Source organism: Chaetomium tenue, assembly GCF_020726465.1.
Source record: "Chaetomium tenue strain MPI-SDFR-AT-0079 chromosome Unknown F5144scaffold_6, whole genome shotgun sequence".
NCBI classification, from domain to species: domain Eukaryota; kingdom Fungi; phylum Ascomycota; class Sordariomycetes; order Sordariales; family Chaetomiaceae; genus Chaetomium; species Chaetomium tenue.
In genome coordinates, this window is record NW_027117334.1 from 1,482,880 (window position 1) to 1,510,158 (window position 27,279).

A 27,279-nucleotide genomic window follows, 5' to 3' on the forward strand; every position below is an offset into this window, starting at 1 on the left:
ACACAACTGGCTGCTTTCCACCTTCCACAACCACAAACTTTCTTCCTCTCCCTTCTAACCAGAGAACCCAGAGAACATCACAAGTTGCGCAAGTCAAGCCAAATAACCAAGCAATCAAGCAATCGCCAGGTAAGCATGTTTCTCTTCTACTATCATATTACACAGTATGTTGTCTTGTCAAGTTTGCCATGTCTGCATCTTTGGGCCCGATCTGGTTTTCCAAAGTCGCTCTACCGCCCTACTCGCGAGTCTTTCAGAGTCACGCGCAGCAAGGCTGTGTATTTCTGTCCTTCCCTGTCCTCTCCTTCCCGCTTTGTCTTCCCTCTTCCTCCACCTACCCACAAACTCAAACTCGGACTCATCCAGTCATCCTCCAACCGCGCGCAAACACGGCCTCCACTCGAGTATTCCATTCCCGCTCCCCATTCACCTAGCATACCGACTTCCTTGAATTTCGTTGGCAAAGGTATTTAAACCTGACGCTGGCTGGTCTCCCCCCCTTCTCATTCCTTCTCCCGCAATCGCTCCCCAGTCTCTCGAACATCGACAGTCCAACTGACGTCCTTCATTTGGCAACTAGCAGACACATTCACAATCAAAAACCGCAAAAATGCCTGCCATCGATACTGAAGCTCAGTTCAAGTTCCTGCTGTGCTGCATCAAGCACTCTGCAGCGGGCAAGGTAAGCGACCCTCTGCCGACAATGCTACATTACTCCAGGCCAGCCCGTTTATTCTGGTGCCCTGCTGACAGTTTTTACGATCGCATCCCAGGTCAACTTTGACAATGTCGCCGCTGAGCTAGGCATTGTCAGCAAGGCCGCCGCGTAAGTCTTTCTCACCTCGAGATTATAACCATAGTGCAATCCGTTAATCGCTCCATGTTTCATCGCTAACCATCGGCCATCATACCACACAACAGAGCCAAACGCTACGAGAGACTCCTGAAGGCTCACGGCATCAACCTGACTGCCCCGCGCAGGGCGGCTGCGGCTGCGGCTGCGGCTGCGGCTGCTGCTGGCGAGGACAGCGGTGCTGACCCCCAGACTCCCGCTTCCAAGAAGCGTAAGCGTGCTGGCGTTGCCAAGAAGGAGGAGGACGAGGAGGAGACCCCCACCAAGAAGGAGCGCGGTGTGAAGAAGGAGCGCGGGATCAAGAAGGAGGAGTCCGATGATGACGTCAAGGTCAAGGACGAATACGGTTCGTTTACCATCAACACCACCACCATTATCACTACCGGCAGCAACGGCTCTGCTGCAACTGCTACATCATCTCGTGTAGGCGGTGCCAAAAAGAGTGATATGCCCGAGACGTCGCCGAGGCAACATGATCTGGCTGGTCACCAGTTCGGGAGAGCATCTGGGGGAGCAGCAGAGGGCGACAACGATGATGACTGCCTTGTCATCGACGATCGCTCCGTTGCTTTGCCATTGCCAGGCCCAATCCAGGCCCCGGCTGCTCACTCCCACAGTCATGTCCTCGGTCACAGACGGCTCCCAACGCCACTCAATTTTGGATATCATCACCTCCATCACAATCACCACCACGCTACCTATTGCCGCGATGCTAACCTCGGATTTCCCCCACAGATGATGATTACATCTCAGAGTAACTCCTCCCTTCGCGCCGCTGACAGCGATGTGACGCCCTCATCGCACAATTTTGGGAAATAGAACATCTCTCACATCTCGGCACCACCTTCTGAGTTTTCTTGTGGGAGACACCATCTTTTGCAATGAAGGTATGCCATTCCCATGAGCCCAAGATTTAGCTTCTTTTCTCTTCGAAAATGGTGCTAACTCTGCCCCAGCTCAGCATAAACTGGAGGGAAGATATATACCTTTGCCTGGGGGAATTGGGTGGTGGTCTGTTTACTTTGCTACCACGAGAGTTGGCTTTGGGAGGATCTTTGCTTGGGTTGACAACGGCGTGCTGATCAGGAGGAGGTTGCTTTCGTTATTGAACATGGGCATTTCTCGACCGCTTCTTGTTTCTGCCCCTGATGCCGTGATGTCTGCCGTGCTTTTCCTATCTACACAGATGCCTAACTGCTGTTGACCCTTTGCGACTCGATCTCCAGGCCGTGGCCCAACTCATGTTTAAGAGCCGTTTACTTGTGGACATTGTCCGGCATACGAGTCTACAGGGTACTGACAAGTATAGTCGCCGTCATGAACGGCTGGCGACTTCCCCAAAAACGGCCCCCCAAGAATCCCACTGCCAGCCCCAAGTCATGCTGAGCGGTACTGTAATCGAATTTTGAGTGATTTGAGAAAACTAATGATTTGAAGATAACGGTAACTGTGAGAAAGATTCCTACTTTTGTGTATGTCACTTAATTAACTCAGGTACCTACATAGGTACCTAGGTTGAAGAAGCAACGGTTCTAGAAAGGATCGTCTTACGGCATGGAGTAGCCGACTTCGAATTACCTTGGTGTGCCTGATTGTAAGTCAACAACTCCGGGACCAGAGAAGGCCGGAGAACCCGCGGATATTGAAGGTTATTGGGACCCTTTTCCGTTACTTTTACACTACGAAAGGCTCGAGCTTGTGAAGCGGGTGCCTCGTCTGGTCTTCCTACGCGTTTCTTGGAATGTTATGTAACATACCTGGGTTGTGAATACTAAGACTATGTACCTATCTTCCATCTGGTGTTATGTTTAGGTTTACACACTAAGATCATACGCACAATTTATTGAAATATAGTTTGCCCTAGTGAATTTCCCGAGCAATATTTCACTTCTACCTTTCTGTTCTCCTCTCCTACTTATAACTTCTCCTGGCGTTTACACCATTCCCAAAGATTTCCTTCTACTTTCTTGAACAGCAGGATATCGACATACCTCAAAACAGCGAGTCAGGACCGGGGACTTCTCATCTCTCCCACTCTACTTCGACCTGCCACCTTTTTCTTTCTTTTTCTTTTCCTGTCGTTGCCTTATTGTTTTTAACATTCCCATTCCCCGCTATGCCTCCAAGGAAGAATACTAGTGGAGGAAAGGGTAAAGGAAGGGCCCGCCCTCGCGCCCGCGGTCCCTCCCCCGACCACGATGGGGACTCCTCGAGCGAGTACGAGCCCTCTCCCGAGCCGGAGTCGGGCCCCGCCGCCCCCGCCACACCTCGTCGGGAGCCCGGCCCGCCGGCGAGCGGTAGCGGTGCCGCCAGTGGTGCTAATAGTAGCGCCCCTAGCAGCAACCGACGACGGCAGGGAGGCGCACCCGCGGCGAGAGCGTGGGACTTTACCGATGTCCCCCTCAGCCAGGATCAGCGACTGAGGAATATTCGCGCCACCGGGCGTATGCTCATTTCTTGGGGCCGTAAGTTTGATTCCCTCTCGGCGCGCATATGTTTATTACCATTGCCGTCGCCGAGGGGCAGTGATGTGGTTCAGGGGTTTTGATTGCAACTAACACATATTCACCACTAGGTCCACGGATGGCCGAGAAACTACTCCTGAACATGCAGTACGAGCTAGTTCAGGCCGGGGTCGAGATCCCGTATGACAGAATCGCCCACCGTCTCCGCCCCGGCTCTTCCGGGAGCGCGATATCGCAATTCCTAGGCCGGACCCGTGAGCGGCTCGTGGCAGAGGGCCACCTTGTGCCCCCCGTCCCTGGCTCCATCTTTAGGCGCGAGGTTCGGGGCTATGTCCGCCGTGACCCGGAGTCCGACGATCTCCACTCAACCCGCCCGGTGACATTCAGCGAGCCACTTGAGGATAGGCTGGTCAGTTTGCCGGACGCCGCGAACCTCTACGTGGGCCGGCGGCGGAGAGGAGGGCGCAGGGGCGCTCGGGCGAGTGACGAAGAGGAAGAAGAAGAGGAAGAGGGGGAGGAAGACGAGGAGGAGGAGAGCCCATCCCGCACCCAAGCGGCTCCCAGGAAAAGGCAGAGGCCATCCCGCGGTTCCCCTGGCTCTGCACCTCGACGTCATCGCCCGAATGACAGTCAATATATGGGCATCCACCCCGAGAGTCCATCGGGTGTCATGGAAGAGTCTGTTGAAGATGACAGGCACCCCGACCCGTTTCTGAGAAACGACGCTTCCCGCTTCCCACGCGTCAACCCTAGACACGCCCGTCGGCACGGGGAAACTCACAGGCCGGTTCCCCGAGCCCGAGGCCCCAGATTTGAAGTGAGTTGCTTGGTCACTCTTGGCGAGAAAGAATAAAGCTTGTACCAGTAACTAACCCTCCGCGTTTCCCAGACTATCCGCGATGTACGAGGTTACCCCCCGGCGGTAGAGGAACAGGACGAGCAGGATGAGCAGGAGGCCGGCTTCCACTGGCGTCAGCCCCCGCCTTCTCGCGCATATCCCGAGGGAGATCTCCTTCCACCTACTCCCCGCGATGCCCAGCAGATGGTGAACAGACATCGCTTCCCGCCTGGGCGTGCTGCCGCCCCTCCGGCTGCACCGGGCTACGATATTTACGGTTCGTCTGAACACGCAGGGAGGATCCCACCCAACCCCGACCCTTTCTACGGCCCCTTTTCCGAGTACACCCGTCACGGAGGAAGCGCATATGGCCACGGATACTGGCCTCCCATGCCACCCCACCCGGCCGCCGCCAGCCCCCACGGCCCCAACTTCCCCCAACACCCTTACCCACCGCCGCCTTGGGGCGACCACGGGTATGGCAACCCGAACCCAGACTTCCACCACCGGGGCCACGGCCCCCCACCCCACAATTTCTACGAACCCGGCCCGTTCAACGAGTACGGCCACCGGCCCCCCGCGCCGCCGCACCCCGCCCCCCAGGGCCACAACAACAATGAGGGCCTCTACCGCCACCCCGGCGGCGGCCCCCCGACGGCGGTATTCAATCCGCCCGCTCCTCGACGCCCAACGGCGAGAGGCCGCAACGCGCCGTCTGGCGGAGGCCGTCGGCAGCTTCCGCCCCCAAACCCACGTGGTTCTCCGTCCCCGGGCGACGAGTCAACACAGGTGCAGAGCCCGGGGAGTGATAGGCAGGAGGGGCAGGGTTCGGAGGAGGTTAGTGATGGGGGGGAATCGGTGGTGGTTGAGGGGGAGGTGAAGTATAAGAGGGAGGAGTCGAAGTGAGGTTGGGGTGTTTGGGGTGAGCTCCTTCGCGAGGGGGGAGGGGTGGGGGTTGTTTGGTTTAACCTGAAGCTTTTTTTTTTTTTTTTTTCCCTTCAGAGCTTAGGTTCTGATTTGTTAGATTATGAGCTTAGATGACTGTAGGCTTCCGGAATTGGATGTACACTAGATGTACGAATAGCATGAATCATATCGCAGTATTCGCTCCGGGCCCTAGCATCTCGCTCCACCGACTTGGTACTTTGCCGACCATCTACAGGTACCTATCTTTCTGCAGAACCCCGCACTTTGAGCAGGGTTATTTGGGCGGACACTCGGCGATCGACATGTGGACTTGAAATTGATCGAAAATTAAGTCTAGAAGTAATGGTAATTCAATCTGGAAGAAAATATTATCATGATCAACTGAATGAAAGTTGAAGCCTCGGTGTTGTTGACGGTGCTCCATGTTTCCGGGCCGGCGCAAGCCGAATTTAATCCCGATCAAACCCCCACCTTGAGATGGATTGCCAAGATTGGGGAAGATGCCCGTCCTGTGAATTTGGAACCAACCTTGGGAATGTTTGGAGAGTGAATCCGGCCCGCCATACTTCTTGATTCAAAACAATATTCTTCAACGCCCATAGAGAGATTGCGAACAACTGTTTAACTGTCAAATTTTTCTCTTGTTCGACTTGGTGAATGCTGGTTGTGGAGTGCCGATGGTTCCAGAAACTGCTGTGTAGATAATCCAGCAAGGCGCTAGTACAGTTTGAGCCTAGCGGCTATGGAGCTCGAGCCAATGCTGGTGAACCTTGGGGAATTTTTTTCGGCTCGATCGCAAGTATCAATAGCGAATTTCTCCCTCCTCTATTTCTCTTCAACTTCTTTTTCACGACCCCGAAGTTGACAGTGATACCCGGCCGAGCTTCTCTTTCAATTTCGGTTTTCCTTGTCTACGTTTTAATATACTAGCCACAATGCAACGTGCGTTGACAAGAGCCTCGGTCTCTTCCCCGCTTGGGGCCGCAAGAGTCCGGTCGACCCAGCAGCTCCGCTTCGCTCACAAGGTACGTCATGAGAGATGGCCTGGCCCTAGTGCTTGTTACTGGAGGCACCCGGGCCATGATGTTTCACGAATCATTATGGGCTGGTAGATGCTAATACTTGCTTCCCACAGGAGCTGAAGTTCGGTGTCGAGGGCCGTGCCGCTCTCCTCAACGGTGTCGAGACCCTTGCCAAGGCCGTGGCCACCACCCTCGGCCCTAAGGGTCGCAACGTCCTCATCGAGTCAAGCTTCGGCTCGCCCAAGATCACCAAGGGTCCGTTACCCCCGAGATAGAACTAGAGCATGGTAATAAGGCTAACACGGCAACAGATGGTGTAACGGTCGCGAGGGCCATTTCCCTCAAGGACAAGTTCGAGAACCTCGGTGCTAAGCTTCTGGCCGATGTCGCCTCCAAGACGAACGAGGTTGCCGGTGACGGTACCACCACGGCGACTGTGCTCGCCCGTGCCATCTTCTCCGAGACCGTCAAGAACGTGGCTGCTGGCTGCAACCCCATGGATCTCCGCCGTGGTATCCAGGCCGCTGTTGAGTCGGTCGTCGAGTACCTCCAGAAGCACAAGCGCGATATCACCACCAGCGCCGAGATCGCCCAGGTCGCCACCATCAGCGCCAACGGCGATGAGCACATTGGCGCCCTGATCGCCAACGCCATGGAGAAGGTCGGCAAGGAGGGTGTCATTACGGTCAAGGAGGGCAAGACCATGCAGGATGAGCTTTCGGTCACCGAGGGCATGCGCTTCGACCGCGGTTTCGTCTCCCCCTACTTCATCACCGACGCCAAGGCCCAGAAGGTTGAGTTTGAGAAGCCTCTGATCCTCATGTCGGAGCAGAAGATCTCGGCCGCCGTGGACATCATCCCCGCCCTTGAGATCTCCAACAAGCTCCGCCGCCCTCTCGTCATCATTGCCGAGGACTTTGAGGGTGAGGCTCTTGCCGTCTGCATCCTCAACAAGCTCCGCGGCCAGCTCGAAGTCGCCGCCGTCAAGGCTCCCGGCTTCGGTGACAACCGCAAGTCCATCCTTGGCGATCTTGCCGTCCTGACCAACGGCATCGTCTTCACCAACGAGCTTGACGTCAAGCTCGAGAAGCTCACCCCTGACATGCTCGGCACCACCGGCTCCATCACCATCACCAAGGAGGACACCATCATCCTCAACGGCGAGGGCAGCAAGGATGCCATCGCTCAGCGCTGCGAGCAGATCCGCGGCGTCATGGCCGACCCCACCACCTCCGAGTACGAGAAGGAGAAGCTCCAGGAGCGTCTCGCCAAGCTCTCGGGCGGTGTTGCCGTCATCAAGGTCGGCGGCTCCTCCGAGGTTGAGGTGGGCGAGAAGAAGGACCGCTTCGTCGATGCCCTCAACGCCACCCGCGCCGCCGTGGAGGAGGGTATCCTCCCCGGTGGTGGCACTGCCCTCATCAAGGCCTCGTGCAACGCTCTCAACGACCTGAAGCCCGCCAACTTCGACCAGCAGCTTGGCGTTAGCATCGTCAAGAACGCCATCACCCGCCCGGCGCGGACCATTGTCGAGAACGCCGGCCTCGAGGGCTCTGTGGTCATTGGCAAGCTCAGCGACGAGTATGCCGGCGAGTTCAACAAGGGCTTTAACAGCGCCAAGGGCGAATACGTCGACATGATCGAGGCCGGTATCCTTGACCCCCTCAAGGTCGTCCGGACTGGCCTGATCGACGCCAGCGGTGTCGCCTCGCTCCTCGGTACCACCGAGGTGGCCATCGTCGAGGCTGCTGATGACAAGCCTATCGGCGGCGGCGGCATGCCTGGTGGCATGGGCGGCATGGGCGGTATGGGCGGGATGATGTAAAATATTGTAGCGTGTATATGTGCGACGGTTCTGGTCTTGATTTACGGCGACTCGGTTGGGGGCATCTTTGGTGTTTTCGGATTGTACAATGAGCCATGTCATCTCCTCTCTACGCTTCCTCTTGTGTTCATAGCCGCATGTTCCGGCCGTGGGTGGCCTTGTACATTATACAATCACACTGGGGTAGATAGAGCAAAGGAGAGAAAAACGAACCCTGAATGTAATTGACTGCATGATGAAGCCTGGTGATCCGGACATGGTTCTTGATGGTGTGGTGCACTACCCAGGCAGAAATATCGTGGCCTGATCTGAATAAGGAGGTGACGAGTCTCTTTCGTACCTAGGTACCCATCCCACCTTTGTTAGGTGACCCTCCAACTTTCCTATCAGTTGCAACCTGACTGCGCAACCCTGGAAACCCAACGATGGGGGTTGCTCTGTGGGTGGGACAGAAAATGGTTGCCAACAGGGACCTGCATCCCTGAGCTCCCTGCCTTTAGTGTGGGCCACCCCGCGCCGAAATCACGTAAGCTTGGCAGCCCGCCATCACCGCCGACAACGACCCCACCAAATGGAGCTGGTGTTGTTTTTCAGGCCCCCCCTCCCCCTCCATCCGTTTCATTATCGCTGGCTCACCTCCACTGCATCGTTGTACTCGCACTTACCTACCTTGCTTCTCATTTCCCCTTTTTAGCGGGTGAATTCCATTCCACTTGCAAAGACTCTTTCTGGCTGTCTGATCCAGAACGCCAATAATACCCCTTGTCGTAAGTGCATTCGCAAGCCAGGCTGTGCTCACCGAGCTGTTGTTATTTAACCCCTCTTTTCGCTCCTGCCTGGCGTCGCAAACCCCGGCCCGCCCACAACATAACATCCCCGTGTCTTGCGACCGCTCCTCCGACTTTCGCTAACCACCACCACCATTGCGCACAGTTTGCCGCTCTCGATTCACACACTTTATTCCCGTGCTTTGACGATACAAGGCTAACGCCTCAACATCTCACATCATGGTAATAATTATCACCCCGCCTTTCTCGTTCTTGGTTGCTTGGGCATGCTGACCTTGTACTTTGCGCAGTCTCAATCCGGGTTAGTAGTCCCGACTCTCCATGCCGACACTTTTGACGTTCTTCTTCCGTCACGGCCCACGATCGTCGCATCCATTCGCCCCTATGGCCCCTATGGCCCCTATGGCGAACACCAAGGCGGGACCGATGGCTGGTCGCTGTCAGAGCCACACCCGAACAGCTCTAGCTAACCCATGACTTCCAGAGCAACCGTCAGCCCCGACTGCGTAACGGCCTACAACGACCTCAAGCTCAACAAGAAGTATAAGTACATCGTCTTCAAGCTGTCCGACGACTACAAGGAGATTGTTGTCGAGAACACCAGTGAAGACGGCCCTGAGTACGACGACTTCCGCGAAAGGCTCATCAACGCCGAGTCCAAGACCAAGTCTGTATGTAGCCCCTGGACGCCCAGATCACAGGGCGGCCGCTAGAGAGCTAGGTTATTTGCCGTCAAGCCGACGCAGTGACTGACTTGGGCTTTTAGGGCGCTGTATGCAAGGGCCCCCGTTACGCCGTCTACGACGTCCAGTACGATCTCGCATCTGGCGAGGGCATCCGGTAGACCTACCCGAACAAGCAACACGCCAACTATCAAGACTGACAAACTGGCAGGAACAAGATCACCTTCATCGCCTGGTCGCCGGATGACGCTGGTATCCAGGTCCGTCAACCTTTATCCGCCCCCTTGAGTCTGAGCTTTTTGCTGACACTTTATACTAGCCCAAGATGATCTACGCCTCCTCCAAGGAGGCTCTGAAGCGCGCCCTACCCGGCCTCGCCGTCGAGATCCAGGCCAACGACAACGACGACATCGAGTGGGACTCGCTGGTGAAGACGGTCAGCAAGGGCACCGCTGCCTAAAAACGGGGAGCATGGTCTTTTTGGGTCCTGGTGTCTCATTCTCTAGTTTGGCTTGGTCGGGCGAGCGTTGGTCCGGTAATTACGGCGCACTTCTCCTCTTTTGGGCAGTGTGTGTGGCCTGTGTTGCTTGCGTGCTTGCGTGCGGTGTACTGCGAAAGCAAAGGCATGACATGTTTCCGATGATCAGGGAGAAAAGAGAAGTCGATGTTCACGACGGCAAAAAGCGATCAGCAGAGGGCGCGCCCGCCCTGGCTGAGGAATGTTTGTGCATTGGTCTGACGTGCCGTATCGCCCTGTGTTGGGGGGGAACGGAATATTGTGGAGTGAAAGAAGCTACATGTGGGAGCTGATAGCAATGAATACACTGCCGAGGCGGCTCATATAAACACCACCTTCCTGACATCTCCTAACCTCTATGCCCCGTCTCCAACCCACACATCATCATAATCATCATCACCGAGCTCTATGCCCTCCCCTCCCACGCACCCCTAAACACCCCCAACGCATCGCCCGCAACCCCCTCATCCCGCACCCTCTGCTGCAAAAACCCCTTCAAATCCTCCCAAAACACCTCCGTCTTCAACACCCCCTCCCCACTCAACCCCTGCGCAACCGGTGCCGCCGCCGTCGCAGCCTCCGCCTCCCCACTCACCTGCTCCTTCCCCCCCTCCTTCCCCCCCAACCCCTTAAAAAACACCGCCCCTCCCCCCAACACCATCACCCCCAACTCCACCCCACCCACTCCCCCACCCCCTTCAGAAGAAACAAGCTCCTTCAGCACCTTGCTATCCCCCACCGGCTTCTTCCCCGCCAGCAATTTGATCTTGTCCAGCGGGATCCCCGTCTCCGCCGCCAGCTGCTCTTTGATCTCGGCGAGGGAGGTGGTGAGCGCGACGGCGGGGAGGGTCAGTTCGAAGGGCGGGTTGCGCGCGGAGCGCAGGGTGACGGAGGTCGCGGGGGCGGCGCCGGGGTTACGTTTTGTGGAGGGGGTTTCGGTGGTTGAGGAGGAGGAGGAGGTGGTGGTGGTGGTGGGTTTAGAGAAGGGTTTTTGGGAGGGGTGGCGGGGAAGGGTGTACTGTGGGTGGAAGTGTCAGTTTTGAGGTTTTGGTTTGGTGGTGGTTGTGGGAGGGGAGGAGGGGGGGGACGAACGGGTGAGTGGCCTGGGTAGCTGCGCGGGTCTTCGATGTGGTCGGGCGAGATCTTGGGGGGTCGGCCGTCGAGGTGGGAGAGGAAGGTTTTGGCGAAGAGTACTTCGGTTGCCATTTTCACGGTTGATTGCTTTTGCTTTTTGTGGTATAGCTTTAAGGTGGAGTTGGCGGAAGGAGGAAAGATGGCTTCGAAGTCGGCCCTTAACTTGGTCGTAATGCGAAGTTGGAGGTGAGGCGGGACTCGCTCGGTGTCGTGGTGGTGGGGGTGGGGTGCGCTTATCTTATCGCAGCATCAAGAGCAATGAAACACCAGCCTCGTTCACTTCAACTAACTGTATTGTATTGAATCAACGGACTTGGAGTCCTAGGCCATTCATTTTTGAATGCATCAGATAATTGGGTTTTATTCCTGAAATATTTCAAATCCATTCTGGGAGACTTTACGCCCCCGTGTTTAATTTGATGTTGGCTGGCAGCATCTCTCAAGGCGTTCTTCGTATGCTACGACCAGAAGGTGGGGAGCCAGGTTCCGGACCAACCAGCGTTCCCACTAAGCAGTATAGTTATAGCCCGAGATAAACGCCCGCATGCGCTTCTCATAACCAACTCGCATCACTCGCCGAGTAACTAGCAACGATGAAGAGCACATTCGATAATGGAGAAGTGAGAGGAGAACAGAAGCATATTAGATTAAGCAAGCTATTCGGAAGCCGAGCATGGTCAGGACTGCCATGACCTATCTATCTGTCGTTACTCATCTATCGTCTAAGTCGTCATTCATCATGTCTCATTCCCGCCGAGTCCTCGGCCATGCCTTGCTTGTCGTGCTGCTGTGGTCGCGGCAAGGCGGCCGAATAGAAAAAACGAACCGAACCGTTCCTGGTGCTCTGATTCTGGAGGCCCTTGGGAAAATCCCGAAGTCCTTGTTCAGGTCAGGCAACCGACAATAATAAAACACCGTATGTATGTAAGTCCGGCCATGCAGGCCAGTTCGTCCCAAGTCGTAATACATGGATGTCGTGATGTTGCTGTCGAAACTCCAAGTCGTGATGCCTCTCACTTTCCGATGGTAGTTTGGCGCCCTTGGTATGCAATGCCCCAATCTATCCTTCTAGGGCTACTGGCGCCTTAATTATCGCTGACAATGTCGCGAATGGCCCACTTCCAGGCGTCGCCGCGGTCACCCTGGTTGTTGATCCAGAGATGGCACTTCTTTCTCCACCGGTCTTCTTCTTCGCGTTGTCGGCGCACAAACTCAGGCCCAACGTCAAACTCCTCGCCCACCGGCCACTCGTGGTTGACGTCGCTGACACGCGGGTTACCGCCGTCGCTGGACGCCATCGTGCGCTCCTCAAGGTCGGGAATATCTCTAAACACGTCCTCGTCATCGTCGAAGGCGTTGAACCCGTCGAGTGTGTCACTCTTCTCTGATTTGCTCTGTGGGGCCAGCTTCAGCCAGCACATGTTTTGTGGGTCAAAGACCATGCCGCCGACGACCTGCACGCCTTTGGTGGCGCCAATGTTGGTAATCAAAGCCGGACGCGGCGTGGCAGTCTCCCGCTCACGGACGATTTGCTGGGGCACCGAGGTGATAGACGGAGAAGAGTTTGGGATCTCAAACGCACTAAGCGCGTTGTCATTACCCTCCCACTGGAAAGTTTCCGGGTTATACCACATTCCCTTGACCACTACAATGTGTTAGCAGTGCTACGCCATGAGGGGTAAAAGGAGGAACGGACTCTTTGGGTCTTTTGGTGGATTGAGATTCGATATCAGGTGCGGTTTGGACTGCGGTGAGCGCCGCAATTTCCTGCCCTTGGCCGTGGGTAGCCCGAACTGTGGCTGGGCGTTATAATTATGCTTGACCGAGAGCTGAGCAATCCGCTGAGTGGTGAGCGGCGCAATCATGCCCGCTGGGTTGCGCTGCGCGAGACTCGCCTCCCGTGCGTTCCGGCTTGCGGCAGTATCGCGAGCAAAACTCGGCACGTTATCGACGCGGGAAGAGTAGGGGGCGCGAGGGGATGGGGTGACAGTACGGTCGGGTAGAATGCTTTGGTATCCTCTCGTCTTCGTTTGCGACTTGGCGCTGAGTGGCTGCTTCAGGAACTTGGATTCTGCGTTGGTCGAGGTGGGCAAATCATCAAAAGCATCCAGCTCATGGCCGTCGCCAAAGTTTCGCGCCCGTCTGGGCATGCTGAGCCTGCCCCAGGCACCCTCTGTCGTAGCTTTCTCGGCCGAGCGGTATAGACGCGGACTAGGCGACCGTATCGTCGATCGAGAAACCGCCCTGGAGTTGGGCCGATACTCGATGCTTGTCTCCGAATCATGACGACGAAACGATCGGGTCTTGGCGTTGACATTGTATGACTGAATTGCCGACGCGCCAGCGGGCAAGAATGGCACAGGGGCCTTGCGGGCCAAGGCAGCGGCGCTTTCAGAGGTCCGCATGCGCTCAACAGGAGTTTTAGGCCGCAGCGTGGGCGGACCTCGGCTTGTTTGTTCAGTTCGCGAGGGTGGTCGCTCGTATCCGCGAGTGGGTGGGGGCCTCGCAGGGGACTGGGTCGCGCGCATCGCGGGCAACGACCGCTTCAGGCGGAGCAGTTGCGCATTTGTGGTGGTTGGTTCGGTCCTCAGCGACACCTGCGATGTCCTTTGGCCAAGCTCCCTCCTTCGTGGCGTTGTTGGCGTTATGGTTTGCGCAGACGAAGGTGTCGATGGCGTCGTAGCACTGCCGAGACTGGTCACAGAAGATTGTGCCGAGTGCAAAGAGCGCCTTGAGTGGGCGCGCTGGATTGGGCCGCCGCTTTCAGAAACAGGTTCTAGCGAAGATTGTGTATGCGACCGCTCGTGGTTAACCATCGGCCCCATAGGCCGCGGGAGTCGGGATGCAGTGACGGGCTTGTTCGTGAACTTGAGCGCAACCGATGCCTTGGGCCGTGAAGGGCTGGTGGGTCTGGTGGCTTTGACCTGAATGTTGCGGTTGAGCGTCAACTTCCTCGAGTCGAAAACTTCCCCATCGCCAATGTCGAGGCCGGTTAGGAAGTCTTCTTTGTCATCCTTTTCGGATCTCCGTTTAGTAGGTTCCTCCCTGGCGGGTTCCTCCTGAATGGTTTCTTCCGGAATCCGTGCCGGAGAACGGCTCTTGCGACGGCGTTTAAGGCGTTCTCCGAAATCAAGTGGCCCGTTCGGAATGATCAAGCCATCGAATGCCTCGTCCTCGCTTTCCATGATCGAGCTCGCGATACTGGGACTGAAGGCGGAGACAGACGAGCTGCGAGTGGACTGGGCATCTCGTCGAGTGCCGCCGAATCTCGTTCCAAGGCTGCCTTCGGCCCAGTCGAGGTCTTCTAGGATGTTAGTGAGGGTCGGGGTTTTTGGTATCTCCCTCTTGGACGAGAGCTTCAGCTTTCCATCCGCCGGGAGTTCGAAATCATCCTCGAAATCGTCATCACCACCGAAGGCTCCGCCGGTGGATTTCTGAGGAGTCGGGGGCGTGATTAAAGAAAGAGGCTTCGGCGCCTCACGTCTCTTGGACACCTTGATGGTGTCGCCGCCATCTCCGAAAAAGTCGTCGTCGTCATCGGCGTCTCGAAACTTCTCCAGATCAATAAAACTTGATGAAATTGATTTCGTGTCCTTTGGCTCCTCCTGCGTCGTTATGGTGAACTCTCTTGGCGGCTTTAATGGGCTCGGTTGGTTCGAGTTGCTGACCTGGCGTAGGACTTCCGGAAAGTGAGCGTTGTCCCGGGATTTGATTTGCAACACCTGTCCGGCATCGGGGAACTCAAGGTCATCCACCCAGTCCTCTTGGATTATCTTCTTGATCTTCCTGCCGCCAAGCCGCTTGATCGTGCCTCCCATGAGAGCCGAGGGCGGGACGTTCTTGGGGAGCGGGATGCCGGCCTTTGCGGCCGCAGCGATCGCATCGAGAGTCGACTTCTCGTCATTGTCCGGCAAATGGACCTGCTTCTCCTCCTCCCCGTGCACGGATTCAAAGTCGGATCGGAACGAGGATGCCGAATCGCGGCGGTTGGATGAGATGTTGACCGAGTTTGAAATGGAAGGAAAGGCGATGTCCTCCCCGTCAATGAGGAAGTCTTCATCGTCCCAGTTCTCTATCGGATCCTCCACGGGCGGCCGTGCCTTTAGGCGCAATGTCGAGGAGTCCATGGTCGATGCTGCAAGAAAAATGCGGGCTTAATGCGAGAGTGATAGAATGGCGGCTCCTTGGTCGCAGCGATGCAGCGAGTGCATCAGAACACACTGCAACGTGTAGCGCGGGGCGTGGCAGTCAGTGATGAGGATTCATAGTCGACGACACTGAGCCTTTGGCCACCAATCGCTAATAGTTGAGTGATCAATTCGATTCGAGTCGGAGAGCGCAAAGGTTGGGCTGGGGTTGTGTGATACACAGGCGCGAGTCAATGCAAGTTCGAGTTTTGCCCAATTATGCGATTTCGGGTCGATGGAATGAACGTGCGGAGTTGAGGGGTGACGGGCGTGCAGATAATTTTGCGTCGAGATCGGGATGAATCAGATTTCGCAAGCTCCAAATATCGAAATCCTTCAGGGGGCGACAAGAAGGATAATTGGAAGAATGTAGTAATATCTGAGGTGGTGTCGTGTGTCCTGAAGGAGGGCGACGTTGGCTCTGCGAAATTGAAATGGCGGGACTGGTCAAATCGAGGTCTGTGGCTGGAAAAGTCGGGAGAGGGATGCAGAAAGCAGGCGAAGGGCCAAGCACCTAAGCACCCGAGAGACAAGGGTGGAGCCACTATTGGGCGGGCTAACGAAGCCGGCTTCCCCAGGACCCCACTCTCCCCAGAATATTCACACACAGTCGTGAGACAGGCACGGTTCCGGTTCCCTGGCAAGCCTTCACCGATGGTAAAATATTTGACACATGAAAGTTGACTCAAACTGGAAAAAAAAGTGTTTGCTTAAACCCTGCAATCATTGTTTTCACGTGTGTTTCCTGGGGAACGATTCCATGCAGGTACCACATCTTTCGTGGATGCAACACCCCATGACCCCAAAAGTTGGCTCGTGCAGCGTCGCCTCAGTCCCTGGCCATTGTAGCCACCTGGTTCGTCCAGCCCTGACGGGTGGGCATCGCGTTTATGACGCGAAAGCTGGACGCGACCCCTCCCCACCTTGGTAGGTTCCCTAACACCGAGCAACCTTAGCATGAACAATATTCGTACTACTTGGCTATTCACACGAGTTGAGCCTATCGTTATATCCAAGCCCACTCCCGCCTGGAGGGAGCGACAGAATCTCGAAGTTAACAGCATCGAAGCAGGCCAGTGTCACATGTAGATCACGACGTCAGTCCTCGAATAACTATCTGCCGAGCGCAATTACATCGTAGGACCACGGCGGCGCCACGATTGGGGATGAGCTAGTTTCTGGGCTCATACGAAAACCAGTCATTTTCGTCCGGCCGGACGAAAGTGTCCTTTCCATAGCGTATTGGTACCTGCAACTATTGCTGAAAGTTTGAAAATTGAGAGGGTAACTATGGTTACTGCATGTTCCGCGTCTTCTTTTTTTGAGAGCTGAGGTTGCCTAAAGTTGAGCCCACTTGCTGCCTGCGGCTTGCAGGTCTGAGCTCAACAACGCATCCCGATTTTCCCACCTTCCATAAAACTCAAGGTTCTGCCATCTCTGCTTCATAAATAGATAACTAATAACCCCAGGCAAGAACGGATGAAACGAGATAGAAGTTTTGCATTAGCGTTTGAACAAGGCTCTTCTAAGCTCCCGCATCCCCACACTCTCGAGTTGATCCCCTCCCCCACCAAGCCTCCCGTTCGGCACCGTTCTACGAGAATTGAAGCTGTGGAACGAATCGAAGGTTGATCATTTCGGGGCATTGATACGCCTTCCTTCAATCTCACGGCCTGTTTCACACCAGCGGCGCCGCTTCCGTCAACCAAGGCTGCAATCGACGGAACCGTCTGCTCCGCCGGACCACCAATCTCCGTCCCGTCCCGGCTGCGGGACCCGATCCATCCACCAAGGCAGATCATGGTGTCCTCCCACATCATACGCGTCCCTCGAACGGACGAGGAGGGTGCGTTTGTACTGGGTGAGGTGACACCGTCGGGATCCAAGCCACTGAACATCAAGTTTGTCGCCACCGAGGGCGAGGAACCTTATGTGGTTAAGTGTGAGTTCCTGTTCCCGTCTGTCCAGTCTAGCGTGGCTTCTGGGTCAGCAGATCCCATGCCGTCTATGCATTAAGCCGCTGTCTTGGCCGTTTACTTAAGCTGACTATGCACCGCAGTAAGGCACGACCGGATTGGCGAGCTGAGGGCTGGTAGTAGCGCCTGTTCGCCGGAGGAGTGGGAGAGCATCTTGAAGGCTCTCCTTCTCGGGGCTGAGCCAATCGAGGGGATCGAGGCCGGCGCGGAAGCCAATGTGGGCAAGTCAATTACGATCACTCTCAGGCGGCGGGTTGCTGGCATCAATGTGAGCCCTTCCACGCCCTCGATGGCGGTTGCGTCACTAACACCCCCTCCCCCTAGCAACGCCTTGGCTCTCTTATACTCAACCACAAGGAAGATGAAGCTATCCAACTGTTTGACTGGTGCAGTGGTGCGGCGGTACAGAGGGAGAAATTCCACGAGACAGCAATTGCTGAAAAGGCTAAAGTAGCCGATCTCGAAGCCCGCATCAGCGAGCTGAGGAATCAGCTGGACGAGCTCACCGAGTCCAAGAAAGCCAGGGAGACCGAGATGCTGGAGAAGTTTTGCGGACTGCTTAACGAGAAGAAGGTCAAGATTCGCGAACAACAACGTCTTCTCAGTACTGCCCAGGTCGACCCGTCAAAGCTTGAAGCAGCACGCGCCTCTCAATCCATGCGTACCCACATTACGGGGGACCGAAAACCCGCTGAGTCCCGGCGTGCAAAGCGCAAGGCGCTTGAAAACACCTCTGGTGGGGGATCGTCTTCGGATTCGGACGACGGTTTCGAAAAGGTGACGACCAGCGCCGCCGCTGACAAGATGGACGTCGATTCCGAGGAGCCTTCACCCCGGCAGGCCGTCAAGGAGAGCCCAGAGTCTGAGGACCGTGACACTACCGATGGCGAAGCAACGGAAACCGGAAGCGAGGCGGACGAGGAAGAGGCCCCGCCCGCGCCGTCCCCGCCGCTCAAGCCTCGTCAGCAACAAAAGCCGGCGGCTGGGCCCAGCACAGCAGCAACCAGCAAGGCGGCAGGGAAAGGGAAGGGCGTCGTTATACACCCCCCAAAGAGACCGGTCAGGAAGGCCAAGGCTGCTACGCCGCCGCCGGCCGAGGACAGCGAGACGGAATCAGACGATGAGCTGTAAGCGGCGTACAGGATTACAGACCTTGGGTACCTAGGAAAGACACGTTTGAGCTTTAGGCAAAATCTGTATTTCAGTCCTTGAGCATGATTCACAAAAAGATGGTCAGTGCCTATCCAACATCTCTCCCAATGCCTCGGCTAGGGGTACAAAAAGCCAAAACATCAAAAACATACAACACCGGGGATTCGCTGGTCGTCACCGACCCAACTACTAGTCCAGCCGTCGGTAGCTTGTCTAGGGGAGAGCGGACGGGATCCCGAATTCTCTACCGCGTATGGTCGTATGTGACAGACGAAAGAGAAGGGAAGGCTGATAAGCCTCAGTGGTGTTGAGGCAAGAACGAGGGGAGCTACGTAGTCGCGTGGCCGCGTGGCGGACAAGGTCTTTCGGGGGGCCACTGTGAGATGCAGCCAGAGTATTGGTTACCTATTAGAACAGATAGAAGATACTCTTTGTGAATGCCAACTCTCCGGTTGCAAAGGACTCTTTCTTCATTGCGAGATCAATAGTTGGGTTCGTGACAACCAACTAATCCACAGTGTTCGGATGTCCTTTTTGGAAACTTTCGACCTCTTGGCGGTCCTGCTGAGTGAGTGGGGGAGTGGGACTTTCTGGCCGGCCCAGCGGCGCAAGAGGCCCACCGATCGATTTGATCCGGTGCAACTCTAACACGACAGATATGCAATCGGCAACGAAGCCGCACAAGACACGCAAAACATTGCCTGGCTCGGAAGTCAATTACGGTAGCTGGAAGCAAGAGGAACCCATAATTCATGGCAATTTCTAGCAGTCCGTTTTTCAGGCCGTTGGCAGTGTCAATCAATTGGGGTTGCTGTGGCAACATCAACAACCTACCTACCTACCTAGGTAGGTAGTCCAGTGAGCCCCAGCGTGTTAACCTGGATAGTTACAAAAACAGCCGCGTCAACAAAGCCGCGCGGAAACATCCAGCGCCACTGGTTCCCTCCACGCCGTCTAAACGTTGCACTCTTCTATTTTTATTTTTATTTTTCAAAGCACGATTTACTCGAGCAACGTGTTTTGTGGCTCCAGGTTCCCTAACTTCCTCCTCCTCTCAGCTCCTGCAACCCCTTGATAACTTCTGCCTCTACGCCCACAAAACCAGGAATCCGCCACGATGGATGTCGAGAGCAAGGCGACGGAGTTTAAACAGCAGTGCATTGAGTACCTCAATGGCGTGCTTGACGAAATCGAGGGGCTTGGTGATGATGTTTGCATCCTAGGGGATGAGGAGCTTGCGACATTCAATATACGAAGGGCAGAACCTCTTGATATCGAGGAGCGGACAGTGGATTTTGGACGTCGCTTTTTTCGCCCTCGTTTTACGATTGACCAGGCGCGGCAGAAGACTACAGACTTCATTGCCGACCACGAAGAAGAACTTTACCATCACGTCTGGCCCAAAAGATGCCGGCGCGGATCCTTCGATGACGACGTGTGTGAACCCTTGCTGGGCCCCTTGGACCCGGAGGAGAGGCACCCGCTATGCTATGCAGAGGCAGATGCGCGATGCAGGTTGGATTGGTTTATTGCTGCCACCGGCATGTATTACGAAGAAGACCCATGGAGCACTTCTCCCAATCTAGGTGTTTGGGAGGGCTCAGAGTGGGGGTTTTGGCCGTGAGTTGTCGGGCTAAATTGGTCAAGAAAGAGTATCTCATGCTAATCGATGTCCACTGCCCGCTAGTCAGTACCGCATCTCGGGTAACCTTCCAGGGCACTCCCCCCCTGGTGTCCGAGTTGGGAACCCCCCGCAAGCCTACTCATTCCGAGTAAGCATGGCGTGCTTGATCGAGGACGATGCCGCCCAAATACCACACATTGGAGGCACAGTTCTGGACTCGGTCGAATCTCACGAAGGGGAAGTCCTGCGTAGCGAGGTTGTGGCTGCCGTTGCCTTGCTCAAGCTCCAATTCCGCCGCGGTGACTTCTGCCACCACCACACCCTGCCCGTAAGCACTACCCTTCGATTCTCTCTCCGCTGCCTACCATCAAGTCTCTTGCCTACGAGATTCGGTTCAGCCGCTAACCTCCCATCGAATGGCGTGCAGGCCATCGTCTTCTCTTTCCAGCATGACAAATTCGGCCGTGTGACACAATTCCACTTTGACGGACGGTCCCTCGTGCTGCGGCAGTCTCGCCTCCTCAACTTCCGAAGCGACGAACCGACCGTCGATGCATACCACATGATCCGCTGGATGGCCAACCGACCAATGGGCGAAACCAGGTTCCGTAACGCCGCAGAGGACGGGCCGGAAGAGCCGGGACGGCAAGATATTGACAAGAGCAGCGGCCGACTGCCGGTCGAAGTGCAACGAGCATGATTCCAAGATTGTCGCCACATGTGACATGTGGCATGTGGCACGTGGCGCTCAAGTTCAGTTCGGCGCTGGAGGAAGGGTTTTGGCGTTGGGCAGCGAGACGTCGGCCCAACAGGCCGACTTCTACGCTACCCATCCAAGCGTTCAGCCCCAACAGCTCAAAGCCTCCCGAGAGCATCCAAGTTCAGACATTTACCTTTCACCTCCTCTTGAAGAAACTTTGGATATTTGGAGTGAGACGGTACCAGCTTCGCTCTAGCACAGGTCAACTCGATCCTACGTGCAATAACACGCCACTCTCTCCTTTGGGGGGGGGGGGGGACGCGTTACTACCCCTTTGCGTCACGGTGCCTCTTCACGTTGCCATCTGATCATGTTGGCGGATAATGCCGTCTTCTAAGCCTCTGAATCCGGTGACGCCGTTATCGTGGTGGAGAAAAGCCAGAACCATTACGCCAGACCCCGCCCAGCTGGACATTCTCACGTACGAGGCCCATTCTGCTTCCAAATTCGACGAAACCGACTTCATTTATCTGAAGACTCTATGGAAGAACAAGAAAGTGACTGAGTTCCACATCAACGATTATGCGCGGGCGGGATACGTCCGCACAGCTCGGGAGTTTGTTAGGCAAATGCCTGGCCCGCCCTCGGAGCAAGAACAACAACCCCTCTGTCCGCTACGCCAGAACATGATTACCTTCATTAACACCGCCACGGCTCCATTCCGGCCCAACGACCTTGCCAACGTACAACTGGGAGCATTTCTGGTCACCAAGTGGTTGCTTGAGCAAACGAGATCCGTCAATAACCAGGGCCGGCATGTTGGGGGGGATACGATCAAGATAGTTAGAAGGTCTGCCAGATTGGAGCAGCAGAGAGAGGCGAAGGCAGCGGCCGAGAGGAAGAAGGAGGAAGCTTCTTTGAATAAGCAGGTGGAGGCCCTGGCGATAAATTCCCGACCTACTTCCGCCGGACCCCGAGACCCCAGCGTCCTAGGTAATTGGGGCCACAGATTCAATGGCGGACACGCAGGAGCTTGATGTCCTCAGCCCGGAAACCATGGGACTGGAATCAGTCAGGTCCGAGGATGAAGAAATCGTCAATTCGGTCCTCGTAAACCTCCTCGCTACCCTGACCCTCTGCTCTGGCATCATGTCCACGAATGGTCGGGAGGGATTGCAGTGGCTGCCAAAGCGCCAGTTCTTCTTGCTTGGATCGGCCAACAATACTGTGTGCGAAGCTCGGACGGATGGTGTGCTTAGGAACTACCACCCTGGAACCCCGAACTGTGGCGACCCTCTTGCCATCTTGGAAGTAAAGCCATACAACAGGTACTGGAGCCAGGCCAAAATCGAGTGGCAGGAAGCCTGTCAGATGGCCGCATGGATCTCTACTAGTCTGCGGGTGAAGACGGCAGAGAAGCGGCGCGCTGGAAGTTTGTCGGTGAGCGACAGCACGAATAAACGGTACGTTCATTCACTGACCTAGTCTGATCGTAATTTGAGGCAAATGCTGACACGACTATCCCGACGCAGCCGGATACTCATTTCTCAGGATTACCGTTTTTTGTATCTCACGGTCGGCGAATGGGGAAAAGGGTATGAAACCTACCTCAGCGGCGGCGGACTCCGTCCAGAGACGCCGCCGTCTAAAAACAGCTCGCCCACTCAGAATCGAGGTCGCGCTGACGCAAAGCCCACTACGACGGGCCCCGAGCCTCAACCCCAGGCTGACCCTGCCCGGGCTGTCGGGCCAAGGCAACCCACACCCGAGGACCTTGACGAGGGCAACTTTCTGGTCATGAACTGCTATGGCGCGTACTCCCTTGACGACCCTCAGCACCTGAGGCTCTTTATACGCAATGTGCTGGCCTTGATGCTGGAGCTTTCGGATCCTTGGGGCTAAGGGGCAGGGTGGTGGGTTGTGTCGCAGAAGCTCGTTGTCAGGTCGGACGATATTCAAAACCCGGCCTATGGATTTTATAATCAAGCTGACGACAAGCGATGAGATAGCCGGGAGTGGCTGTGGTGGAAGAACCGCCAAAAAGCGCGCGCATGGCCGATAATCACGTAGCGACCTAGCTTATCCAAGCACCAAGCTGGCGACGCAAGGGGAGGAGGCCAGGTACTATTACAAATGTTATTCCTGTTCTACCCCGCTACCGAATCGGTCGTCTGTGACAGACCCAGAGGGAAGGGAAGTCTGATAAAGCCCGGTGGTGTTGAGGCCAACTCACGAGCTCCCCACCCGGCCCCTGCCACCGCCGCTTCACCGACGATCATCCTCAGCAAACTCCTTCCCCCAGAACCCTCTAAAATGCTTCTCCCTCCCCCTCTCCGCAATCCCCTCCACCTCCCTCGGCGTCAGCTTAAACAGCGGCAACCTCTGCATCCACCCCTTCAACCGCTCCTCGCTCGAGCTCGTCGTAATCGCCACAACCCCCTGATCCAAACACCACCTCAGCGCCACCTCCCCAGGCGTAACCCCATACTTCCCCGCCAAGCGCTCATACACAGGATCCACCGGCCCCGGCGCGGCCTTAGTAACCGCCGTCAGTGGCGAGTACGCCTGGACGGCAATGCCCTTCTCGCGGTGGTAGGCCAGCAGGCCGTCCGGGTCGTGCTGCAGGTAGGGGTGGTACTCGATCTGGTTGACGGCGGGCGGGGCGGCGGCCCCGGGGGTCTGCAGCGTGGCCTCGAGGTGCGCGCGCAGGTAGTTGGACACGCCGACGGAGCGGGCGCGGCCCGAGGCTTGGATGGCTTCCATCTCGGCCCATTTTTGTTGGAGGTCGGTGGGGGTTTGTGCCCAGAAGGGGCTGTGGATTAGGTACAGGTCCACGTAGTCCACGCCGAGCTTGGCGAGGGACCGGGTGAAGGCAGTTTCGACTGTCTCGCCGGGGCGGCAGGAGGTTTTGGTGGTGATGAAGAGCTTGGACCGGTGGACGCCGGAGCGGGCGATGGCGGCGCCGAGCTCGGCTTCGTTGCCGTAGGCTGGAGGTGGGTTGGGGTTAGAATGGGGGTTGTGAGGTGGGAGGAGGGGTGAGTTGGGGGATAAGGGGTAAGCATACACTCGGCGCAGTCTAGGTGGTAGTAACCGCTTTTGATGGCGGTCACAGTCGCGTTGATGATGTCCTCGTCGAGCTTGTCTGCTTTGCCCCGTTTGGACCTGGCTGTTCCGAGGCCGTAGCCAAGCTTAGCCCGGCAGCGTAAATAGGGTGTGTTGAAGACTGAGGTGGTTTTTAATGCCGGGTACTTACCATGGGGATCTCATTCCCGTCGTTCAGCTTCAGGAAGGGGATATATTCGGTCTGCTTAGGGGCAGTTCCCGAAGTATCGGCGTGGAAGGTGGATGTGGCCGAATTCATTTTCACTGATGTTGCTCCTGAGAAGGTTGCGGCGAGGGAAATACTGTGTAATAACAGCTGGAGAGGACAACGCCCACTTCATGGAAGGTTTTGCTATTTCATCCTATCTACAAAAACTAGCACCGAGCTTGATCCGGAAAGCCGAGGCCGCTCCAAAGCGTGGTACCTGGGTTCGTGCTTCAAACCCCGCAATCAATGTTTGTACCTGTATGTACGGCGACCAGTGCCCCGCACCAGCAACATGAAGTGCCATGAGTGCAATCTATGACGCCATGACCGATCCAGGAGTTCATCAGTTCACCATTCAAACTCCCAGGTGCTGTGGGGTCGCTAAAAGTCGCCACAAAACGGGACGGGGCGGTAGAATACAGGCTGACAGGGGCCTGGATGCCGTAATGCCGATCCCCCGCCGTTCCGTCACCCCGGGACGCCACCCGGACCTTTGTGTCCAATGTATGTACAAGTATGTATGGACAAAACCACTCACCAGGTAATCAACTGGTGGTCAAACTAAGCTTAAGCTTACACCAAAACCGACTCACATCATTGTAAGATTTTTGATGTAATTATCACCTAGCCGCATAGCGACACAGTTATCCCAAATCCCTAGCTCAGAGTCTTTCCACACCTTCCACGCCGTTATCGCATCTGCCCGCTGCAAGCCGAGCGAACCCGGAACAGAATCCGCGACGGGACCCTCGGCATTACCTATCAGCTGGCATCTTGAACATATCAAGACAACCTCATGCGCTTCCAGCCCGCTGCTCGCTGTCTAGCAGTAGCCCAGCAATTTCGAGGCCCCTGGAGCCGATCATATTCAGCATTCACATTCAACAACCCTCACACCATGGCCGCACCCAACAGTTCTTCGTCCTCGACTCAAAGAGACAGTGAAGGGGTCACACTCGCCGCGCTCCCCAAGTCATGGCATTTCACCTCGTCGCTTCCCGCAGACCAGCTATTCCCAACCCCAGCCGACAGCCACAAGGCGCCGCGCGAGGATCTCGGCCCCCGCCAGGTGCGCAATGCCCTGTTCACATGGGTCCGCCCTGAGACCCAGAAGGAGCCAGAGCTGCTCGCCGTGTCCCCAGCAGCCATGCGCGACCTGGGGCTGGCACAGTCCGAGGCAGAGACGGAGAAATTCAAGGAGACGGTTGTCGGTAACAGGATCCTAGGCTGGGACTCTGACACCCTCTCGGGACCCGGCTACCCCTGGGCGCAATGCTATGGCGGGTTCCAGTTTGGCGATTGGGCAGGCCAGCTCGGCGACGGACGAGCCATCAGTCTCTTTGAGGCGACAAACCCCCGCTCAGGGGTACGCTATGAAGTGCAACTCAAGGGCGCCGGCATGACCCCCTACAGCCGCTTCGCTGACGGCAAGGCCGTCCTGCGCAGCAGTATCCGCGAGTTCGTCGTCAGCGAGGCGCTGAACGCTCTCAAAATCCCCACCACCAGGGCTTTAGCCATCAGCTTGCTGCCGCACAGCAAAGTCAGACGGGAGCGCATCGAGCCGGGGGCCATCGTAGTCCGCTTCGCCGAGAGCTGGCTACGCTTCGGCACCTTCGACCTCCTCCGCGCGCGCGGCGACCGAGACCTCATCCGGCGCCTCGCGACCTACGTAGCAGAGGACGTGTTCGGCGGCTGGGAGACCCTCCCCGGTCGGCTCGACGACCCAGACAACCCGTCCGAAACCTCCACCCCGCAGCGCGGCATCCCCCGTGACACGATCCAAGGCCCACCGGGCGCCGAAGAGAACCGCTTCGCACGACTATACCGCGAAATCGTACGGCGCAACGCGCTCACCGTCGCCAAGTGGCAGGCGTACGGCTTCATGAACGGGGTGCTCAACACCGACAACACCTCCCTCTTCGGCCTCTCCATGGACTACGGCCCGTTCGCCTTCATGGACACCTTCGACCCCAAATACACGCCCAACCACGACGACTACCTCCTCCGCTACAGCTACCGCAACCAGCCCACCATCATCTGGTGGAACCTCGTCCGGCTCGGCGAAAGCCTCGGCGAGCTCCTCGGGACCGGCACCACCGTCGACACCGAAACCGTCATCACCACCGGCCCCACCGAAACCACCGCCCCCTCCATAATCACCCTCGCCGAAAAACTCATCAACCAAGCCGGCGCCGAGTACAAAACCGTCTTCCTCGCCGAATACAAACGCCTCTTCACGCTGCGCCTCGGCCTCCAAACCCAGCACCCCACCGATTTCGACACCCTCTTCAGCCCCCTGCTCGACACCCTCGAAGCCCTCGAGCTCGACTTCCCGCTCTTCTTCCGACGCCTGTCCAGCCTACCCATCTCAGCGCTCGGCACGCCCGCCTCGCGGCTCGAGCACGCCGCGCGCTTCTTTGACCGCGACAGCGGCGGCGGCGGCGGTGGCGGCGACGCGGAGGCGGGCCGGCAGCGCGTGGCGGAGTGGTTGGGGGTGTGGCGCGAGCGGGTTGTGCAGGATTGGGGCACGCTGGAGGATTGGGGGTCGAGTACCCCGGTTGGGTCGGGTGCGGGTGTAGGTGTAGGTGATGGTGTGGGTGATGGTGTGAATGGGAACCGGAGCGGGAGTGGGAGCGGCGCTGTGTCGGACAGGGCTGATGCCGAGCGGATGGCGGCGATGAAGAGGGTGAATCCCAACTTTGTGCCGCGCGGCTGGATCTTGGACGAGGTGATTCGGCGGGTGGAGAAGGGCGGGGAGAGGGATGTGTTGAAGAGGGTTATGCATATGGCGCTGCATCCGTTCGAAGATAGTTGGGCCGGGAGGGAGTTTGATGGCGTGGTGTATGAGGGCGACAAGGAAGAGGAGCTACGGTGGACAGGCGATGTACCCAAGGCCGAGAGGGCGATGCAGTGTAGCTGCAGCTCATGATCCTGTAACAGCAGAGAACTGGCGTTTGGTGTAGTTGTTTATACATTTCGGTACGATTATGGCAGCCCTTTTCCGATAGCTCGCCAGCATTCACATGCTGCTTCATCATCACGCAAGGCACGAAAATAGATAATAATCATCGGTCGTTAAACGAGAGACTATGAGCGAGAAACTATCCGACTACATGGACAAGGCCAGGTAATCCATAGTGGGCCATGCATCTTCAGCGAACCATGATTCTCCGTCTCCTAATAGCACAAAAAAAGAACAACAAGCAAAGCGTGTGGTGACATCCCGATACCATTACCGGCCCTCACGTTCCTCCACTGGTGATGTCTGCCGAAAAGAAAGA

The 27,279-nt window shown here is 56.6% G+C and overlaps 9 protein-coding genes across 9 annotated transcripts; 6 read left to right on the top strand and 3 right to left on the bottom strand.

The window, feature by feature from the left end:
• Positions 1–610: 610 nt before the first annotated feature.
• On the top strand, positions 611–1,935 carry F5144DRAFT_656990 (uncharacterized protein; the record flags this gene model as incomplete). Its single annotated transcript, XM_066793175.1, has 4 exons — positions 611–682; positions 805–809; positions 922–1,474; positions 1,810–1,935. The coding sequence occupies 4 exons, from the start codon at positions 611–613 to the stop codon at positions 1,933–1,935; spliced, it is 756 nt and encodes a 251-aa protein (XP_066639705.1).
• Positions 1,936–2,926: 991 nt separating this feature from the next.
• Positions 2,927–5,481, top strand: F5144DRAFT_623048 (uncharacterized protein). Its single transcript, XM_066792125.1, has 3 exons — positions 2,927–3,318; positions 3,429–4,135; positions 4,208–5,481. The coding sequence occupies exons 1-3, from the start codon at positions 2,970–2,972 to the stop codon at positions 5,060–5,062; spliced, it is 1,911 nt and encodes a 636-aa protein (XP_066639706.1). The 5' UTR covers positions 2,927–2,969; the 3' UTR covers positions 5,063–5,481.
• Positions 5,482–6,018: 537 nt separating this feature from the next.
• Positions 6,019–9,858, top strand: F5144DRAFT_605509 (heat shock protein 60, mitochondrial precursor; the record flags this gene model as incomplete). Its single annotated transcript, XM_066791432.1, has 7 exons — positions 6,019–6,108; positions 6,219–6,360; positions 6,417–7,923; positions 9,200–9,386; positions 9,482–9,555; positions 9,610–9,658; positions 9,718–9,858. 7 exons carry the CDS (start codon positions 6,019–6,021, stop codon positions 9,856–9,858), a joined length of 2,190 nt encoding a protein of 729 aa, XP_066639707.1.
• Positions 9,859–10,321: 463 nt separating this feature from the next.
• Positions 10,322–11,121, bottom strand: F5144DRAFT_605510 (cell-cycle control medial ring component; the record flags this gene model as incomplete). Its single annotated transcript, XM_066791433.1, has 2 exons — positions 10,322–10,933; positions 11,008–11,121. The coding sequence occupies 2 exons, from the start codon at positions 11,119–11,121 to the stop codon at positions 10,322–10,324; spliced, it is 726 nt and encodes a 241-aa protein (XP_066639708.1).
• A 924-nt stretch (positions 11,122–12,045) lies between these two features.
• On the bottom strand, positions 12,046–15,542 carry F5144DRAFT_347576 (uncharacterized protein). Its single transcript, XM_066784272.1, has 2 exons — positions 12,746–15,542; positions 12,046–12,694 (listed from the first exon to the last, which is right to left on the bottom strand). Exons 1-2 carry the CDS (start codon positions 15,174–15,176, stop codon positions 12,135–12,137), a joined length of 2,991 nt encoding a protein of 996 aa, XP_066639709.1. The 5' UTR covers positions 15,177–15,542; the 3' UTR covers positions 12,046–12,134.
• A 1,494-nt stretch (positions 15,543–17,036) lies between these two features.
• Positions 17,037–20,688, top strand: F5144DRAFT_595236 (uncharacterized protein; the record flags this gene model as incomplete). The annotated part of the gene is made up of 10 exons (XM_066790675.1): positions 17,037–17,178; positions 17,296–17,480; positions 17,537–18,314; positions 19,146–19,177; positions 19,211–19,222; positions 19,470–19,799; positions 19,951–19,984; positions 20,052–20,136; positions 20,241–20,244; positions 20,437–20,688. 10 exons carry the CDS (start codon positions 17,037–17,039, stop codon positions 20,686–20,688), a joined length of 1,854 nt encoding a protein of 617 aa, XP_066639710.1.
• A 176-nt stretch (positions 20,689–20,864) lies between these two features.
• On the top strand, positions 20,865–22,590 carry F5144DRAFT_657020 (uncharacterized protein; the record flags this gene model as incomplete). The annotated part of the gene is made up of 3 exons (XM_066793176.1): positions 20,865–21,617; positions 21,682–22,151; positions 22,221–22,590. The coding sequence occupies exons 1-3, from the start codon at positions 21,072–21,074 to the stop codon at positions 22,588–22,590; spliced, it is 1,386 nt and encodes a 461-aa protein (XP_066639711.1). The 5' UTR covers positions 20,865–21,071.
• Positions 22,558–24,182, bottom strand: F5144DRAFT_347771 (NADP-dependent oxidoreductase domain-containing protein). Its single transcript, XM_066784273.1, has 3 exons — positions 23,942–24,182; positions 23,753–23,876; positions 22,558–23,675 (listed from the first exon to the last, which is right to left on the bottom strand). The coding sequence occupies exons 1-3, from the start codon at positions 24,047–24,049 to the stop codon at positions 22,954–22,956; spliced, it is 954 nt and encodes a 317-aa protein (XP_066639712.1). The 5' UTR covers positions 24,050–24,182; the 3' UTR covers positions 22,558–22,953.
• A 714-nt stretch (positions 24,183–24,896) lies between these two features.
• Positions 24,897–26,927, top strand: F5144DRAFT_497380 (uncharacterized protein; the record flags this gene model as incomplete). The annotated part of the gene is made up of 1 exon (XM_066786202.1): positions 24,897–26,927. The coding sequence occupies one exon, from the start codon at positions 24,897–24,899 to the stop codon at positions 26,925–26,927; it is 2,031 nt and encodes a 676-aa protein (XP_066639713.1).
• Between the last annotated feature and the right edge of the window lie 352 nt (positions 26,928–27,279).